Genomic DNA, 21,400 nt, shown 5'->3' on the forward strand with positions numbered 1-21,400 from the left:
TCGTAACACATCTGAAAAGTAACGTCCACTGTTCAGAGTGCCGTCAATGCGAACAAGAGGTGAGCGAGACGTGTAACCAATGGCACCACATACCATCAAGCCGGGTGATACGCCATTATGGCGATGACGAATACACGCTTCCAATGTGCGTTCACCGCGATGTCGCCAAACGCGGATGCGACCATCATGATGCTGGAAACAGAACCTGGATTCATCCGAAAATATGACGTTTTGACATTCGTGCACCCAGGTTCGTCGTTGAGTACACCATCGCAGGCGCTCCTGTCTGTGATGCAGCGTCAAGGGTAACCGCAGCCGCCGGCCGCGGTGGTCTAGCGGTTCTAGGCGCTCAGTCCGGAACCGCGCAACTGCTACGGTCGCAGGTTCGAATCCTGCCTCGGGCATGGATGTGTGTGATGTCCTTAGGTTAGTTAGGTTTAAGTAGTTCTAAGTTCTAGGGGACTGATGACCACAGATGTTAAGTCCCATAGTGCTCAGAGCCATTTGAACCATTTTAACCGCAGCCATTGTCTCCGAGCTGATAGTCCATGCTGCTGCAAACGTGGTTGAACTGTTCGTGTAGATGGTTGTTGTCATGCAAACGTCCCCATCTGTTGACTCAGGGATCGAGACGTGGCTGCAGGATCCGTTACAGCTATGCGGATAAGATGTCTGTCATCTCGACTGCTAGTGATACGAGGCCGTTGGGATCCAGCACGGCGTTCCGTATTACCGTCCTCAACCCACCGATTCCATTTTCTGCTAGCAGTCATTGGATCTCGACCAACGTGAGCAGCAATGTCGCTATACAATAAACCGCAATCGCGATAGGCAACAATCCGACCTTTATCAAAGTCGGAAACGTGATGGTACGCATTTCTCCTCCTTACACGAGTCATCACAACAACGTTTAACCAGGTAACGTTGGTTAACTGCTGTTTGTGTATGAGAAATCGGTTGGAAACTTTCCTCATGTCAGCACGTTGTAGGTGTCGCTACGGGCGCCAACCGTGTGTGAATGCTCTGAAAAGCTAATCATTTGCATATCACAGCATCCTCTTCCTGTTGGTTAAATTTCGCGTCTGTAGCACGTCATCTTCGTGGTGTAGCAATTTTAATGGCCAGTAGTCTAGTTTACAAGTCGAGTTGATTAACTGCAGATTTAAAATCATATCATATTAATTTTCCCCGACAATTATGGATATCTGTTGGCTCGCCTAACAACATGAGTCCCGGCTCGTGAAGAGATTATAATTTCCTGACGCCTGACATTATTAATACAGCATTGCAACAATATGGCGTATTACTAGAAGGCTAAAAGTAGCATTTAGCTCGAATTTCAGTTCTTCTTCGCCGGTGGCGCTGCGGGAATCGCGTCATGTTTCCGTAAAAGCTATCTCAACCGCCCCTGTCTGGGCTGGTCTCGTCAGTTCTTATGACAGAATTTCAGCTATCTTGCAGCGCACTCTCTCTTAATGCAGTGGTTTGACCATTCAATATTATGTCCGTATTTGTACTATTTGATTATTACTTTGTCTTGACCTGCAGCAGGACGAATCTTGCCAGTTCTTAATTTTGTTTTGTTGGCGGCAGTAACTGTTATTCACGTGTAATAGGCTGCCTCTCATTTAACGGGTTGCCTTGACTCAATATATGCAACATCATACCAGATCTGTCTGTTTATTTTCTTGGTCTGTGGATTCCCCCTGTTGTCTCTTTCTTTATCAATTGGCCTAATCACTGAAACCCAGCAAGGTGTGATGAAGCCTGACGTCGGTCGCGGTCGGGACAGCTGAAGGATCACAGGTGAGATTTAATATCGCCAGTTGTTTGGGCAACAAGAAAAACGGGCAGCCAAATCAATCACTCTTCATTCAGTTTGATAAACCCTCTTCACGAACCACAACATGCAAGTGACGCCCGTGATTTTCAAATAGGTGTATGTCGAACACAGTTAAGAAAAGGGCAGATGTTCATTTGAAGTTTTTTGTTCAGAATCAACAATAATATCACCCCTCAAAGGAAGTACCTTTCCTCCTGACTCGCTCTCTGTAGGTTCATGACGAGTACGCTATGGACATTCCTTTCTTCCAAGATAGCAACAGCCGTGGTCACAGGGCTGCGAGCATACGTTACTTGTTTGACGAACACTCACGCACTCTATAGTACTTCAACTGACCCACTAAATCACCCAGTCTTAAACCCATATAAAATATCTGTGATTATCTGGAACAGCAGATAAAACAATACGATCAGTGTTCCCGCAATTTAGTAGCTTTGCCTCATGTAATCATCAATGACTGGCTTCAACTGGATACGGCATTCCTCAACAAAATTATGGACTCTCTGTGGTGTTTTCTCCCTGTCTCTCAGTGTGATTTTTCTATCGGAAGTTTCTAAAAGGGTTACACAAATTAGCATTTCATAGAATAAGTTATCATTACCTAAATTAACTGTCACGACCACGGCCGTTTCTACCATTAGACAAGACTAGGCGGCCGCCTAGGGCGGCAAAAGTTTGGGGGCGGCAAAGGCAAAAAGGATTAATTTCAAATCAAACAGCAAAAAACTTGAGCAAATAAGAAGAAAAAACGAAGAAGAGGAAAAATTAAAGCACCGAATCGTTTTCCAAAGCATACGAAACAGTTACTTTACCCTAGCAGTGCCAATGCATTTCCCATAAGGCATACTACATACTAGCGTGTGTGTGTGTGGGAAGGGGGGGGGGAGGGGGGGAGGAGACTTTGTGCACAGCACAAAGTTTTATTAACAAAATCGTTTGTAAATATGTCCTGATGTATAAGTATGGTCCAGAAGCTGAATACAACTTTTTGCACAAACTTAAAAATACCAATGCATTTTCTGTAATGCGTATACAGGGAGGAAGCGTGCTTTATGACCAGAAAAAAAAAATAAGAAATACAAATTTTGTTAATTGTTGCTGAGTTTTGTGCACAACATACTTTCTAAAGATGTATAGATCTGTAAGCAGGATCCTGAATTTGAAAAAAAAATCCAAAATAAAATTGTATGTTTTTGAGCACACAACACGCATTGGATCTTCGAATTAGATATTTAGCATCTGAATTGTCTGTTTTACTTATCGAAATACAAACAGCTTGCATATTGGCACTACTGATATAAATATTTAGGTTAAGCAGCAGCACGTGCTGACGACGATAGTCCGAATGTTATACCACACTTTGCAAGCTCTATGGACATTCAAATTAAATATTTCCACATCTAAACTGTAGTTACAACTTATTAAAATACACACAGCTTACTTATCGACACTACTTAAATGAATTATACGTTGTACATAACCATACTTTGGTCTCTGTACCACGCATTAAATTCATCTAAATACATAAAAACTGGTTGTCAAACATACACAAGGAAACTACTACAGATTTAACATACAGCCTCAAGAGGACTGAGAATTAGCAGAATAAACAAATAAAACACGCTACGCTAGCAAAAAGCAGTTCATCCATATATCCTGGAACGCATAGCAACATAATCAGAATGCAAATGCTATTTTTTGATACATCAAATAATTATTGTCCAACAAAACCTCTGGGAAGGTGGAACTGTTGAAACATGTTTTCCCCCAGCACCGTGATCATTTTAACCAGTTTTGGTTCAATCGGCAAGGATCTGGTTCAATAGAGTAAGTTCATCACTATTTATCTAGGTAAGACTTATGGTTCTCATAGGTAACTTTACGACTGAGTCCTTCACTTTATTTTCTGGAGCCATTGTGCACTTCCTTTTAAAATACTTTTGAGGCAAGTTGATGCATTTTTGAGGCAAGCTAACACATTTTTGGGGAATTTGTTACATTTATGGGGCTAGCTGATACTTTTTGAGGACAAGTTGATACATTTCCGAGACAAGCACATAAATTTTTGGGGATAAGTAGATAAATTTTTTGGGATAAGTAGATAAATTTTTTGGGCAAGATGGTACATTTTTTGGGCAAGTTGATTTGTTTTCAGGGCAATTTGATACATCTTTGGGGCAAGTTGCGACTTGTTCCAGCAAGTTGTGACAGGTATCAGCTATAGGGGAAAATTTTATTTCCATCACTGCCTCTGTAATATATTATATTGTTACCTCGTTACAATAACCATTACAGAAATAGAGAGAGAGAGAGAGAGAGAGAGAGAGAGAGAGGTGGAGGGAATTTATAGAGGTGCCTAAATCAGGGAGATGATGTCAGCTGACAAGATAACATGTCCTGTGCTGCAATTGCTTGACAGAAGCAAATCAAGCAGCCACCATCTTGATTTCAGTGCTTACAAAGCTAGCATGCCATATATTGTGGTTTTTGTACTTCCACTTGCATATTAAAAAAGTATTCCGGTTCTCTGGAAATGGGCTCTTCCTAAATTTTGAGAAGACACACTATAGTCATACCAACAATTTATGTAGCAAATGAAGTGTCGTGTGGTTAAGGCCTCCCATCGGGTACACTTGTCGCCTGGCGCAAGTCTTTTGATGTGTCGCCACTATGGCGACTTGCTTGTCGATGGGGATGATATGATGATGACGAAGACAACACACCATCCACTCCCTGAGCGGAGAAAATCTCCAACCCAGCCGGGAATCAAACCCGGGCCCCTTTGCATGGCATTCCGCCACACTGGCCACTCACCTATGGAGGCGGACATGTAACAAATGAACAGGGATAACTAAATAGGGTAGAATGCTCCTACACATTTTGAGGGAAACTTGAACTGGAAAAATCATATTACCGAGCTTCTCAAACAGTGAAATTCAGCTACCCTTGCTCTTCATATAATTGCTAGTCATGGAAACAAATTGATTAACTTTCTAAGATATTTTTGATATTTCCACTCAGTAGTGTCTTACGGAATAATTTTGTGGGATAATTCATCACTCAGAAAGGAAGTACTGATTGCGCTGAAGCGAACAGTAAGACTAATATGTTTTGTTCACTAGCGATCGTCATGTAGCCACCTCTTCAAGGAGTTGACCGTTTTAACGGCAGCATCACTGTAGATACATATATATTCGCTAACGAAATTCGTTATAAGTAATCAGTCACAATCTGAGAAGAACAATGATGTCAGTACTTACAACTCTAGAGGAAAAAAATGACCTCCATTACCTATGATTAAAACTGTCAGTGGCTCGGAAAGATGTTCAATATGCAGCGACAAAAATCTTTCATCATTTGCCCAATAACGTAAAATGTCTGACAGGTAGCAAAGTAAGTTTTAAATCCAACATAAACTCATTTCTCCTTCTAATCCATGGACGAATTTCTGTTTAAAAACTGTAAGCCTTTAAAATAAAAAAAATAAAAAACTTGTTTTTATGTGTAGTTGTATGCGTAGGACTAAAAAATATGTTCATTAATGTTAATACTAATCGTGTATGCATATTCTATAAACTGATCCATTCCACATCATTTTGATAAAAGAATTGTTCAGATGATCTACGGAACACGTAACTAACTAACTAACTGACTTCAGCGTCCGTGGGCCAGTTTCGGACGTCGAGCAGCAGCCAGGTCGGGCTGTCGTGCCCGGAGAGAAACGGCCGGTACCCCAAGAGCGGGCAGTGCGACGCATACATCCAGTGTGAGGACGGCGTGCCCAGCGAGCAGCTCTGCCCGGACGGGCTGCTCTTCAACGCCAAGGCCTCAATCTTCAGCTACCCCTGCCAGTACCCACCCGAGGTGGACTGCGAGGGCCGCTCCCAGACACGTGAGTACCACCCCGCCCCAGCTTCCATTTGTTCGATTCCTATATCTTTTCTCGCTTTTACATATTTGTCTGCCTTCGTGGAACAGCATTTACAGGATTTAGGTCCTCGTGGAATTTTTCCACGTCACCAAACCAATACAGGCGATAAAATAAGGATTAAGAAGACACAAAGTCCATTACTGTAACATTCTGAGCGAGGTTACTTTCCGATGACAGCAGATGACGCTATTCTCGCACCATTAACGTCAACGTTAAAATGCCCATCCTAAGAACCCTTAAAGTCGGCGCTTCGTTCTTTTTCGTTCCACTGACAGTCTGTGTAAATGTTGCCATTTGAAATGCCTTACAGAATTTGTTGAAGTTTCATTCCGTTCAGGGTGAACCGACTTTTATATCGATCGCCTGTGTACCTGACATGCTATGTAAGTACAACTATGTATTGTAGTTGGCCATCCCACCTCCTACTACTGACATCTGTCAGTCGCAAAGTTACACTACTGGTCATTAAAATTGCTACACCAAGAAGAAATGCAGGTGATAAACGGGTATTCATTGGACAAATACATTATACTAGAACTGACATGTGATTACATTTTCACGCAATTTGGGTGCATAGATCCTGAGAAATCAGTACCTAGAACAACCACCCCTGGCCCTAATAATGGCCTTGATACGTCTGGGCATTTAGTCAAACAGAGATTGGATGGCGTGTGCAGGTACAGCTGCCCATGCAGCTTCAACACGATACCACAGTTTATCAATAGTAGTGACTGGCGTATTGTGACGAGCCAGTTGCTCGGCCACCATTGACCAGACGTTTTCAATTGGTGAGAGATCTGGAGAATGTGCTGGTCAGGGCAGCAGTCGAACATTTTCTGTATCCAGAAAGCCCCGTACAGGACCTGCAACATGTGGTCGTGCATTATCCTGCTGCTGAAATGTAGGGTTTCGCAGGGATCGATTGAAGGGTAGAGCCACGGGTCGTAACACATCTGAAATGTAACTTCCACTGTTCAAAGAGCCGTCAGTGCGAACAAGAGGTGGCCGAGACGTGTAGCCAATGGCACCCCATACCATCACTCCGGGTGATACGCCAGTATGGCGATGACGACTGCACGCTTCCAATGTGCGTTCACCGCGATGTCGTCAAACACGAGTGCGAGCATCATGATGCTGTAAACAGAACCTGGATTCTTCCGAAAAAATGGCGTTTTGCCATTCGTGCACCCAGGTTCTTCGTTGAGTACACCATCGCAGGCGCTCCTGTCTGTGATGCAGCGTCAAGGGTAACCGCAGCCATTGTCTCCGAGCTGATAGTCCATGCTGCTGCAAACGTGGTTGAACTGTTCGTGCAGATGGTTGTTGTCTTGCAAACGTCCCCATCTGTTGACTCGGGGATCGAGGCGTGGCTGTATGATCCGTTACAGCCATGCGGATAAGGTGCCTGTCATTTCGACTGCTACTGATACGAGGTCGTTGGGATCCAGCACGGCGTTCCGTATTACCCTCCTGAACCCACCGATTCCATATTCTGCTAGCAGTCATTGGATCTCGACCAACGCGAGTAGCAATTTCGCGATATGATAAACCGCAATCGCGGTAGGCTACAATCCGACCTTTATCAAAGTCGGAAACGTGATGGTACGCATTTCTCCTCCTTACACGAGTCATCACAACAACGTTTCACCAGGCAACGCCGGTCAACTGCTGTTTGTGTATGAGAAATCGGTTGGAAACTTTCCTCATGTCAGCACGTTGTAGGTGTCGCTACAGGCGCCAACCTTGTGTGAATGCTCTGAAAAGCTAATCATTTGCATATCACAGCATCTTCTTCGTGACGGTTAAATTTCACGTCTGTAGCACGTCATCTTCGTGGTGTAGCAATTTTAATGGCCAGTAGTGTATTAAATGCATCTATAGTGTTGAAGGGTGTCACGTAGTGGGCAGAAATTACACACACCAGTTCATTATTAGCAGTTATCGCAGTACAATGTTAATTATACTGCAGTGTTAAAACGTTTTTGAGGCCGGTCAGGAAGAGTCCAGAATAATCATGATTGTTGGTCTGATTGTGTTGGAGTTTGAACTACATGTAACAAACATGTACACTAGAACGGTTATTTCATAGCCGTCGATTACATCACACAAAGCCTTCAAACGACGAATTTGGTGCCCCAAGAACACAAACTATAACAACGACAATGGGGAAAATGTCATCTGGTCAGACAACTTGTGGGGCGGCGGATGTATAAGTTTGTAATAATAATTAAACTAATTGCTGTATAAACGCTTGCGTGTTGAATCAGTTTCTAGCTTTTAGAATGTTGTTATTGCTGTCTTTTGCCGTTCTCAACACTGGCTCTCTATTTACTCCGTGACCCCCAGAAAGTGATTTAATAAAACTTGGAGCCAGTAAATAGATATCCTAGTGCCCACTTTACCTGAGAATGTTCTTATAGCTGCAGCTTATAGCTCTGAGGAATTAGGAGATTGTCCGGGATTTCTAATCAAAAACGGTTTTCCAAAATAGTTGAGTATATTCTGAAATTCACTAATAAAAACCACAAGTATCCCTACAACCTAACTAACAGAACAGTTCAGAGTCTAATGCGCTGATGCAACTATAAATGTCCGAATCAAATGTTAAAAAGAATGCTCGCCATAATTTGATGAAAATATTTCATCAAACGCCACGCTAAATATTTGGTAGAATGTCTGTCCCGCGACGGCATGTGAAAAATTACGACAATACGCAAACTGAAGCTAGATAATGAAAATCATTCCAGAATTAACACTTCACATGAAATGTTTTCATGGTTCCGCATATCTCTAGTAACTTAATACGGCACCCGAGGCTGTTTGTAGCAGATACACTGATGCGACGCGACTACCGACACAGATGGCGTGTCATTCAGCGTCTGGAGAGAACTGGGGCCTTTTCCTCACGCAGTGTTCTTATATATAAAGCCGCGGTGCGGACGGCTGAGGGAACGCCTGATCAAATCCGCTCTCCCGACTAGCCGCTGGGCTAGTAACGCACCACTTCAAGTTACATAATAATTTATAGCTTCTTTGGCTGATGGCCGAAGAAGCTCTTAATTTAAACGTGCATTCAGCACGCAGGTAAGTATTGATAATAAAATTTTGACGTGGCTAAGTTAAATACTTTGAGCGAGAGAATTAATTAAATTACACAGCACGCAGCAGATGAGCTCTGAACTGTCCCTTTTGAGATCCGCTATCGTTATAATTTTATAGGTATTAAAAGGAAACTTTACACATCTTCATAATCATAGCGGACCTCCAACCTATTTAAATCTAAACATCCTAGCCTTATTTACTAGCCTACTTAATCTATCTTGCTTCCTTCAGTTTTGAGACGAAAACCAGAAAATCATGAATTTCCACTAAAGTCTTAATTTGTGAAATCCAAAGTACTGTTTTTATTAGATCATTATGAAAGATGAATCTAAATATAAATTTTGAAGTCTCTAGCTCTGTTCTGTTGCGCCAATGATTTTTTCAGAAAAACGTCCAAATCTCGGAAATGGCTGAAGTTATCGAACTGATATTTAACACACATTAATTTAGTAATATTCCTGACATGCTAGAAAAGTTTTAGTTCATTTGCTTGATTTTTAAGGTATTGCGCAACATTTATGACGTCAGAGCTAGTTACAGCAGACTGGCTGGCACACAACGGAAACTGATGTGAATTTATTACAGCGTGAGTAGGCTGCTTCCCTACAAACTCAACTCGCCATCCCCATTTTTCTGGACGAATGGAAGTATTTCTGCAGAACACCAGCAGAAGCGTGTCACATCGACTGTCTCCGGCCTACTGCGAAGCAGGGCAGAAAGTCAGTAGTAATGTGGGGCACAAAGTGTCTCACCATGCAGGTCGCTCACTTGTTGTCGTCTATGAGAGCGTTGCAGATTGGGATAACGTCATATTCTGAGCGACTATCCTCACCCAATGCTGCAGACTTTGTTCCCTCGTGAGAAAGTAGTGTACCAAGTCGACAGTGCTATCATGCACACTTCTGGTGTTGTTGAAGACAGGTGTAATGAAGAAGAAGAAGATGATGATGATGATGATAATGATAACACCTCGTGTTGGCTACTCAGTCCCCTGATCTGAATATAATCGAACCTTGTTTTGGAAGACAGTTGCCATATTGATTGCCTCCTTCGAGCATGCTCCATGAATAAGTGAATGTTTGGCCAAAGGAGTGAGTAAGCATTTTTCTGCCCACTGTGCATAGGTTGTGACTGTCAGATCTAAGCTGTAATTCAGGCAAGGGGAGGACCAACAGCCTGCTAATAAAAGATTTTGCTGATTTTCAGTGATATTTAGAACATTTTGTCTAACCGTTATCTGCACTCTCTAGTCCTTAGGGTGCTTAGCGCATCATTCTGATATAAATCGAAGACATGGAATGGTGCACTGTCCTGTGGAATGAATAGGTTTTCATAGGGGTGCTGCAGAGGAACTATCTGCTCTATACGATTGCCAGTACTACCCTGTCTCATTCGCTTGTATGGGATGGTGGTAAATGTACCAGATGTCTCCTCTCATTTTACATAAACGTCTTCTACATGAATGTACACTGTCCAGTCACATTGACATGACCACCCATCAAAAGCCTGAATAACCACCTTTTACAGCGTGAGACGTGCAGGGAAAGAGTCCATGAAATTCTGCGAGGCACTGACAGGCACGTTGAGCCTTGCCGACTCAAGTGCCGTGGGCAGCTGCGTTAGTTTTCTCGGTTGAGCATCCCTGGTGCCAATAGCCTGATCGAGGTGGTCCCACAGATTCTTGATTGGGCTTAAATCCAAGGAGTTTGGTGGCCAGGGGAGTACACTACACTCATACTGGTGCTCTTCAAACCATGCATATACACTGCAAGCTGTGTATTATGTTGCTTTGTCCTGCTGGTAGATGCAATCGTGCTAGGGAAAAACGAGCTGGATATGATCCCCAAGGATGGATGCATACTAATGTTGATCCACTGTGCATTCCAAAATTATGAGATCACTCAGAGAATGCCATGCAAAAACATTCCCCAGACCATAACGCTCTGTCCTGGTTGTAGGGTGTTTGCTTTCTGACATTTCACGCCACACATGCCAATGGCCGTCTGTGTAATGGAACATAAAAAGCAGTTCACCTGAAAGGACTACCTGTCGCCAGTCAGTGGACGTCCAGAGCCATTTTGCCATGCACAGTATAATTCAACCACAGCAGCACACAAACAGTTCACAGTCTTAGTCATTTCGGAAATGCTTCCACCCTGGGCCAAAAGTCAATGATCATGCCCTTCTGGATGTCAAATAAATCGCTCCCTTTCTGTATTACGACAATGACTGCACTGTTTTCTGCGTCCCCACTTTACATACCCTCCACTGCTAGTGCTGCCACCTGTCGTCTATGAGCGGTTATTGCACGTAGACATCAAACATAGGTAGTGGCCACATTAATGTGACTGAGCTGTACATTATCACCAGCCTGACTAAACTCTGCTGTAACAGACATTTGTCAGCAATTGAGTTAGAGGTAGCTGCTGTGTGCGAATGGAAGTACACCTGTTGCTATGGCATATCAAATGCTTCAGCATGTCACATCAGTGGGAAGTCATCATACCTTGTACTGGCCATAGCATGACAATTGATCATACAAGGAGCAAGGCACTCAATATCACTGCTTCGATTTTGGCCAAAGTGTGAGTGCCTGACACATGGGTCACTCCATCTCTGAGGCTATGAAGGCTGGCACAGGACATTTCACATGCTGGCTTGTTGAGAATGTATCACTAATCTTACAATTGAGGGAAAACTGCTTACACCAGAGACAAATGCTATAGGTGATAACGTCTCGATAATAGGGCTCAACAATATGCTGACTTATTAAGAATGTATCACTAATCCTACATATGAGGGAAAACAGCCACTACCAAAGACAAATGCTGTAGGTGGCAATGTCTCGATGATAGGGCTCAACAATGAACTGATGGGTAGCTGTAGTATCAAATTATAGGGCACAGAAGTCACTGTCCCACACATGTACCTCTGCTCACATAATGTCACAGGTCTCACAGATTAGCACGGATACAGGAACATATTCACTGCACACTTGAAGCATATATAGTGATACTGGTGTATGTCAATAGCACTGTCTGTTGTGATATTTATTGGTGCATGTTGATGGCACTGTATGAGTATTATTTCAAAAATGACACAAGTTGAAGAATCTGGTCTGCCAATACGGCACATTGGTGGTGAAGGTATTCTCATGTGGAGGACTTTTACGTTGGTGCCTGTGATAATTCTGTCATTGTGTCTCCCATTGGCATAAGATGTAACACCCTACTATTTTACTAATATGCAACCATGAAATTGCCTACAGTTTCCTGAAAATGCAGCAAGACACTGTGCCATGTCACCCCAGAACTGTGTGATAATGTTTTGAAGAACACTCCATCCACACGAAGGCACCTGAGTGACACCAGGTTACCTGATCTCAGTCCCGCTGCACATATTTGGGAAGCCATAAACTGAGATGAACCTGCCTTGGGTCCATGATCTATGGGTAGTGGCTGAGTGGCCATGGATCAGTAATATGAAGGGTTGCCAGAACATTATGAACAACCACCTACAGTTCACATTGAGTTCACAAACTGAGTATGGATACTTCATATGAGATGCTGTGCAATGCAAAGGAATCACTTTACTTCAAATGCACATAACTGAGGAAGCTGCTAATTTAGTTGCTTTTCAAAATGAATGAACAATGACAACCTGGTGGCCGGAGAAATATAATAAAAACAGAGGCTTGGTAGGTGTTAATTTATTGCCTTTATTATTGTCTATCAAAAATATACTGATTAGGGAAAAGTGGGTAATAAATAATAAAGAGTTAGTTGTCTGAGTCTCATCTGAGAAAATTAATGTTTTGTTGCACAACATACACTCCACATCCTTGCAAATGTAGTCTCCGAGCACATAACAAACATTTTTGCCTTTGTTGATTAAATGGCAAAATCAGTTACAATTGCACTGGTCACCAAAGTATCATCACTGAACCATATAATAATGGAAAATAATTTCCTGATTCCTTGAATTGTGTTTCCTGTCAAATCTTGACAAAGGCCTTATCTGAAATGACCATCTTCCAAAAGCAATGAGGCTGTGGACCATTAACTATGTAAACACTATTACAACTTGTTTTTGTTCCTTTATGAATACACACTCTCTCCCTTTGATTTTCAAGTAGGATAATCATTCTGACAAAATGTAGCTGATGTCCTTGCCTCCAATGTAGCTGTATATGAATCGAGCTGGATGTTTCTGGATACTGCTAAGTACTAGTCTACAGCTCTTGAATCATCTCCTGAGAATCTAAAGGTATTATATGAACTGTTCATAGGCATCTGGTACCATCTACTTCTAACTGTGTACCAATGACTTTCACTCAATGCCACAACATACTGCTGTTGGTTTTCATGCCAAAGATGACAAACACATTAATAGATGGTTGGTCATAATATCCTTGCTGGTCATTATGTATCTCATGAGGAAATACTGGGAAGATTAACAATGTGATAACTGTGATTGTGAAATGAAACTCAAAGGATGCAGAAGGCATTTACCCTACTTAACTGAAATATTATGAAATATGACCAGCCTATAAAAGTGGCAGACTGGGTGATGTAGAAAACTATTGGCTCAAACAACTATTATGAATCTTTCATAAAACATTTGGAAAAGCTATAGATAATCACACAGAAGTATAAACTAAAACATATTATTTTAGATCGTGAACAAAGATTCAGTGAATGATGTAGTCACCAAAGAAGCAAGTGTGTCAACAGCAAGATAACTCTAGTAACTTTTCTGACCAATTAAAGCTTTCACTGCAAGAAGCCATGAGCTTCTTTTGAAAACAGTCTGCGCCTTTTTAACAGAATCTGTAAGCTATGTTAAAGTACATAAAATACAAAGCAATAATGCAGGACATAAATGGAAGGCCATGCACTCACATTTGAAATGGATAAAATAAATGTTTCCCAGTAATTAATACTATGTCATAATAACTCCTGTAGCACATAATTTATGTTTCATCAAAAATACATTGAGAACTTTTACTGCATGCAAATGATTTAACAACAGCCACTGATGATAGTAATGAGATTAATGAACTAATCACCTGCACAAAAAATCTCTTGGAACATTTTAAATGTGGCATATTGTCAAAGCTCAATAAAAAATGTTAAAATCTGATATGCAGAGCAAACATTTGTCCTCATAAACCATTTCAGATTTATTGTCACTTCTGCAAATAAAAAAATGGACACATTTACTATTCTTGTATATTTATATTCACTAGTTTTTTAAGCTTAAAGTTGGAATTGTTTGAAGGCTGTTATTATGAACACACGGCGGGAATTAGCTGTCTTCTCACTTGTATTGCTAGTGACTATCATATAAACTGACTGCTATGGTATAGCCATGTTGGGTATGGAAGGAGAGGAAACAATTTAAACCCACTGTCATGCAAATTGTCCATTTATTGGAATGAAATCTACCTACTGTAGGGAGGTTATACAACAAATTAATATACTAGAATGTCAGTGGCTATCTTTCAATGGGAGATTATACATATATGCAGAGATGGACAAATGTACACAATGGTCCAGCTATTGTGTCCATGCCAGATACATCTCACCACTCATACAGCCAAAATATGCATACATAAAATGTTCACTCTCTCAGGATAGGGAACCAAAACCCATATGTTACATGGGACATATACATATACAGCAAAAGAAAAAAAATCACAGTACCAGTAAACAATTAACGGAGAGTAATAAAATTTCGGGAATATGTTCGTCTGGGTAATGTATTTAAGTGATTAACATTGCGAGATCATAGGTTAATGTAAGTGCAAGATAAGCCACTGCAAATGTGAATTTCTGGTACATTAATAACCAATGTAACTACCAGGCTGTTGAATACACATGCGTAAATGTGCAAGCATTCTGTTGTAACAGGTGCCAGATGTCAGTTTGTGGGATGGAGTTCCATGCTTGTTGCAGTGGGTCAATCAATACAGGGACAGTTAATGCTGTTTGTGGATGATGCTAGAGTTGTCATCCAATGATGTTCCATATGTGCTTGATTGGAGACAGATCTGGTGATCGTGCAGGCCAAGGCAACATGTTGGCACTATGTAGAACATGTTGGGTTACAACACTAGTATAACCATGAGAGTGCTCCTGTGGACAGGTTGGATGCAGGGCCTCAACTGACCTCCTCCTGTTCCATCATCTTTCGGGCGTGCACTCGGGACAGCGACAATTCTTCTTGCGATATTTCAGCTAGAAACCTCCCAGCCATCTTCAAGGCAAGTTGGAGACTGAGTTCATAGCGTTTGTGCGTGCCTATTTATACAGAGAGTCACGTGATACAAAGCTGCTGAGGATTGAAAGTGCATGCGTCAAAGATATCAAAGTCGCCACTACTGCGCTAGTCATAGATAAGATGTATATAGCAAAGATAAACATAAAAAGAGTGCAAACTAAATAGTGCTGCTGCGAATCCACCGTGCTTGTAAATAAATAATTAATCTTTAAAAGTGGTAACATCTGTCGGAAGGGAAGATGCAGAAATTCTTTCTGAACGAAGGTGTGAAACAAGCAGTTTCCAAGCATTGTCAAGATGAAATCCTTCGTCACGGTTTAGCAGGTTCCAGAATCACAATTAGTAACAGTTCATTGTGTCACTATGGTGTCAACTACTGCTCAGATTGCTGTTGCGGATGCAGTATGATGTGCCAGTCATATGCCAAACATGATGGTCTTCCTTCTCGGTAGTGCCATGTAACCATTCAGAGCCTAGTCTTCTTGCGACCATACATTCTCATGTCAACTACTGCTCAGATTGCTGTTGCGGATGCAGTATGATGTGCCAGTCATATGCCAAACATGATGGTCTTCCTTCTTGGTAGTGCCATGTAACCATTCAGAGCCTAGTCTTCTTGCGACCATACATTCTCATGTCCACCACTGCAGCAATCATGTTCAGTGGCTACATTCCTGCCAAGTGTCTCTGCAATATCATAGAAGGAACATCCAGCTTCTCGTAGCTCTTTTACATAACCTCGTTCAAACTCAGTGAAGTGTTGAAAACGGCATCTCAGTCACCTTAAAGGCATTCTTGACTAACATCAACTCACCACATCCATTACAGTGTTTGTTTAAAGCAAACCTGATATGCATCCTCATAGGGGTGAGACTAGTGCAACTTTTATGTGACTGGTGCAAAATTTGAATAGACATCATCTTTCAGATGTAATAACATACCTACCAACTTTTGTTTGTTCATATCACACAGCTCCTTCTTGGTGTTGCAATTTTTTTTTTCAGTGTAACTTACACCTATACATGGGGAACATGAAGTACAATATTTTGATCCCAGCATTATTAGATAGAGGTACTGTTTACATACAGATTACATCTACACAAAGAAAACAGGGTCTAATATTATGAGCGTAGCAACACTAAATGGTTCACAGCATGGATGTCCATCTACCGTAGTGGGCTAGATGCACACTGGTGTTTGCACACTGCAGGGGTGTACACATCAAATCTATGTATACAAAAGAAATCACAATGTACTTCGGGTCTCTTACCACATGAGTCTACACTCTCAGGTGAACATGAGAGGTAATAACAGAATAGATACATGGTGCATGCAGCTAACTATCAGTGCAAACAAACTGACATTAATAGAGACAATGTTATTTCACACATGTACATAGGCGACTTATGAAGAGTTTATAAGGATTCATGAGCACACTCATGTGGGCATATGCTGCACCATTTAGCATGCTCTGGAGGGAACTGGACTACTGTCCACACTAGTATTAATGTTGGTAGTAATTGAGAAGCAGTTTCTGGTGTTGCACCTGGAATAGCCGTCAGGGTAAGGGGTCAGTGCGTGCCCTGATATTTAAATAAAGTAGGCCCATTAGTTCTCTGTGATAAATTAAGTAGCCTGTAATACTCATGCTGCTTAGTCACACAAAACTGAATTACCTGTGGATGGTCTTCTAAGTGCTCATACATCTATCTGGGAGCACAGTGCAGCAAGCCATTAAGTTCCATTGTCACTCAATTATACATTGCACAGATCACTCACTGCCAGTGTCCGAGGTATCACTTGCTCAGCATTCATGCGCAAAGTGTTGGTCATGGTATAAAGTCTTCTGGCCACACTTTCTGCTGGGAAAAACCCGCCTACACCAAAGAGGTGGCTGGAGAGTGACTCATGTTGTGCTAGGATGCTTGACACATACGAACAGTTTGGCATGTGTTCTCATGTCTTCTGTTGTAGCATTTGTGTTGTCTGATTGAGTGGCAGATGCAAACATTGGGGAGCACACACCACAATACAAAGGAAATGAGACGTGAATCAAACCAGATGCTTCCATGTCATACACACTAGTTCTTCACAAATACACTCTACTATAAATTACTACACTAGACTGCCAGTTTACTTATATATGTGAGTATACAGAAACTCGTAACTTAAACAATTTAGAATGTAGTATTAAAATGATTTCAGAGTAAATTCTTTTATTTTATAATGGAAGATTTGTGAAAGCTTATAAGACATAGAGTTTTTTTTATTTTTTTGAAGTAATACAAGCAGTTCTTTTGTGCCGATATTTTAACTGCATGGGATATTAATTCACTTAGCAAGCAATTTTACTTAATGTATAATTGTAGCATTAAATGAGTTACTATAGCCTAATGACTACGCTTGACACGATACGTGACTGTAATACTAAAGACACCCGAGGTTAATACACTGTACCTGCTCAATGTAACAGAAAATATTTACTTACAGCTAGTTTTACTAAATTATATGGAAATTTCAGGAATGAAATAATGTACATGTTTCTTTCTTTAATTTTACTTTTCTCTATATGCAGAGCCTGCTCAAGCAAATGAACGATGTCCTCGCCAGTTTGGATACTATAAGATGGGTGACTCTGCACATTGTGGACAATTTATGAACTGTGTGGGAGGACGTGGTTTTGTTTTTGACTGTCCTGAAGGTCTAGCGTTCAACCCTGAGTTACTACGGTGTGAATGGCCAGATCAGGTCAAAGATTGTGATGCTGAGGGTATGTAAAAACTTGTAAGATACCAACTGAAACTTAAAATGTATGTTCATGTGTCACAATTTTGATAAATATGAGAGGTATTTCCAAGAAGAAGTCAAGTATTTTACAGTAAACTTGATAGTTTAAGTCCCCTTCCTATTGGAAACAATGTACCAGGTATTGCATGAGTTTTGGCCATCAAAATTCATGTCAGAATTTTGAAAGCATGAAGTACAGTCTTGGACAACATGACAGGTCAATGTTGGAGTCATTTTTAGAACAATGAGGTTAAAAACAAATCATTGTACATGCATGCAGTCACACCAAGCATTGTCTAATTCAGGAACAGAAATCTCCCATTATAAATACTTTCATGTTATTTTGAGAAACCAACTGGAAGTAATTTCTATGTGTCTCCCATTATAAATACTTTCATGTTATCTTGAGAAACCAACTGGAAGTAATTTCTATGTCTCTCATAAACAAAAGATTAGTACACTGATTTATGGAACACAAGCTGATTTACTTCATAATGACAGCTACAAAATTTTCTTATTGGGCAATCATGAATAACATGGTCTACCATTTGCTCTATTTGGTCGTAATTAGTCTCAAGGCTGTGTATGATCTTGTATTTATAAAGGGATGCTTTGCACCTTGCATGCCTGGTTCTGACGTGGCTGAGTTTGTCCCAGACTTTTCTTGGCAGCTGGCTGCCTGTAGGTGGTATAATTGGGCCACACCTTGTCCAGCGAACAGTATCCAATTAACTATACAGCACTCTGTTAAACTGCAAGTAGTAGGTTGGTGAATACTGTTGAGATCCTACACATGCTTTCTGATAATGTTTTTCCTAGTTTCAATTTGTTGTTTGGTTATTTCAAGATGAGTCTGCAATGTGAGAGAGTGATCAGGCATTACACCTAGATATTGAGTATTTGGTTTAACTGTGCTCTGTGAAAGTCAGTATAAAGTTTAATGTTGGTAAGCTTGTTATTTAGGCAGGATATGCACCCCTCCATTTTACTGGTGTTGAGATAAAGTCTCCACTGTTTCTAATATTTATGTAGCAAATCTAGATACTCTATGAATCTTCTACTTTTTCTTCTTCTTCAAAAGATTTACTTTATGTTACTAGAGCAGTATAATCTGACAAGCAAAAATTTTGAGATATTGTTAGCAACAAGTCACTGGTGAATAAGTTGAACAAAAGGCATACCAACACCAATCATTGAGGCACAGAAATTTTTATTTTATATGACTTATTGGAAAGTTTTCATACTGTGTTTGTGAACTAGTGATTTCAACCATAGTCTACAATAGTTGAGTGATCTTAGCACAGTGTATGGTTTATTTTAACTTCTGCAGTTATTTATTTATTTTCTGGTTCCGTGGACCATAAAACCTAATGCTACTTTGTCATGCAGTGAATAAGTACATACTTTACTGAAGGCTGATTAGCAAATTTATTAACACAGAATTAAAGAACTAATAAAAACATGAAAAAACAAGGTGTATAAGATTAAATAACATATTACACAGAAAAGTTTGCAAATGCAGTGAGGAGCTCCTGTGTAGAATTGAAGGAGTGTGCCACAAGGAAAAATTTCAACTTAGATTTGAATACTTAGGGTTTATCACTCATTTTTTTCAGGTCTGTGAAAATGAAACCTTCTGAATAGTGCACACCTTTCAGTACAATGCTTGGCGAATTGTTATCTGAGTGTATATTATTTTTGTATCTAGTGTTCACTGAATGAATGTTGCAGTTTCTTCTGAATGAGTCAATATTGTCAACAATAAAATCCCATGTGGAATGTATGTACAGGTACAGCAGAGTTAGAATACCAAGGCATCTGAAAAATGGCCTACACAAAGTTCATGAACTGACATCAAGATCAGTCTGACTGTTTGCTTCTGAGCTAAGGATATTCTTGCTGAGTGCTCAGAGTTGTTCCCATATATAACACCACATGAGATAATAGAGTGAAAGTAAGGAAAGTAAACAAGCATTCATGTTTCAGAGTTGGAGACAGAAGACATCATTCTCATAGTGAAAATAGCAGCATTCATTTTCTGTGCAAGATCTTGAATATAATACTGGCAAGGAAATGAAAAGGATAGATTGCTACTCACTACATACAGGAGGCACTGAGTGGCTGACAGGTACATTGAAAAAGACTGCTAGAAATGATTAGGTATCAGCTTAAGTCCTCCATCAGGTGTAAACAAAACAAAACACACCCAACCACAACCCCCCCCCCCCCCCACACACACACACACACACATACATGGCCACTGTTGTCTCCAGGCACTACTGTGCCTGTCTACCTCTCAACACCTCCTTTATGTGGTGAGTAGCAATCTACCCTTTTGATATTATTGTTATTCCATCCTGGATTTTCCATTGCTTGTTACTCCCAAGGAAGCCTCCCATATAACCTCAGTCATTACAATTTAAAATGGTCAACTTCACTGATTGTTTCACCACCTTCCAACAATACAATTCTCCTTTTACAAGAGTTCCAAGTCAGAAACTATATGCATTGTGTTTTGTTACATTTAAGCATTAATGTGTTCTCTGAAAGCCATGTGCTGAGGTTAGTGACTACCCTATTAACTACATCATTTATATTACACTCAACGTCTTTCACAATAACAATTATTTCATTTGCAGAGATAACAATTCTTGTGTCTTCTCTCATATTTAGTGGCAAGACATTGAAATATACAATGAAAAGCAATGCACTCAGAGCAGAATCCTATGGCACCTGCCAAATTACATGAATCCAGTCAGATTCAAACCTCTTCGCTATTTATTGAAAATGGAGGACAACTTTGTGCTTCTTACTTTCCAGATTTGAAGTGAATCATTGTTGAATCTTTTCCATAATCCCATAATGTTCCAACTTTCACAAAAGTGTTGTATGCTCCATGCAATGAAAGACTTTATTTAAACCAAAGAAAATACCTCTTGTTCTCAACCTATTATTTAGCACCACTAGTACCTCACACATAAAAGAATAAATAACATTTTCTGTAGATACACCCTTCCTGAAGTCACACTGTGAGTTTGAAAGAAAAGCATGAGTACTGAGCTGTGCCACTACTCTCTTCTACATTGCTTTCTCAAAAACTTTTGAAAACGATGTTAACAAAGAAATTGGTTCGCAATTGTCTGTTATTTATTTCACTCTTTTCATAAACTGGCTTCACTAATGAGTATTTCTATCTCTCAGGAAACTGACCACAGCCAGGAACTGAGTACAGCATTAATGTATGGCACACTGATCATCACAATCCTACTTGATAGTGCCGATGTGAATCTTTACACTTCAGTGTTGTAATAATTGATTCACTTTTATTTTTGCTTGTTTCCTGCAGCTTTATGCGATGTGGTTGTCTCAGATCACCAGCTTTCAAGCGTTCTAAATATTTACCTGTACCAACAAAATTTTGATTTAACTTGCTGTCTATTGACAAGGAGTGATTA

General features: G+C 40.6%; 1 protein-coding gene across 1 annotated transcript in view; it reads left to right on the plus strand.

Moving 5' to 3' along the window:
- Positions 1-21,400, plus strand: part of LOC124723012 (protein obstructor-E-like) — a 93,258-nt gene that overhangs the window by 62,528 nt on the left and 9,330 nt on the right. Inside the window, exons 2-3 of the mRNA XM_047248187.1 lie at positions 5,502-5,735; positions 17,734-17,928. Coding sequence (XP_047104143.1) covers positions 5,502-5,735; positions 17,734-17,928 — 429 coding nt within the window. The remainder of the gene's footprint in view (positions 1-5,501; positions 5,736-17,733; positions 17,929-21,400) is intronic.

This window comes from Schistocerca piceifrons, chromosome X (genome assembly GCF_021461385.2).
Source record: "Schistocerca piceifrons isolate TAMUIC-IGC-003096 chromosome X, iqSchPice1.1, whole genome shotgun sequence".
In the NCBI taxonomy this organism is placed as follows: Eukaryota; Metazoa; Arthropoda; class Insecta; order Orthoptera; family Acrididae; genus Schistocerca; species Schistocerca piceifrons.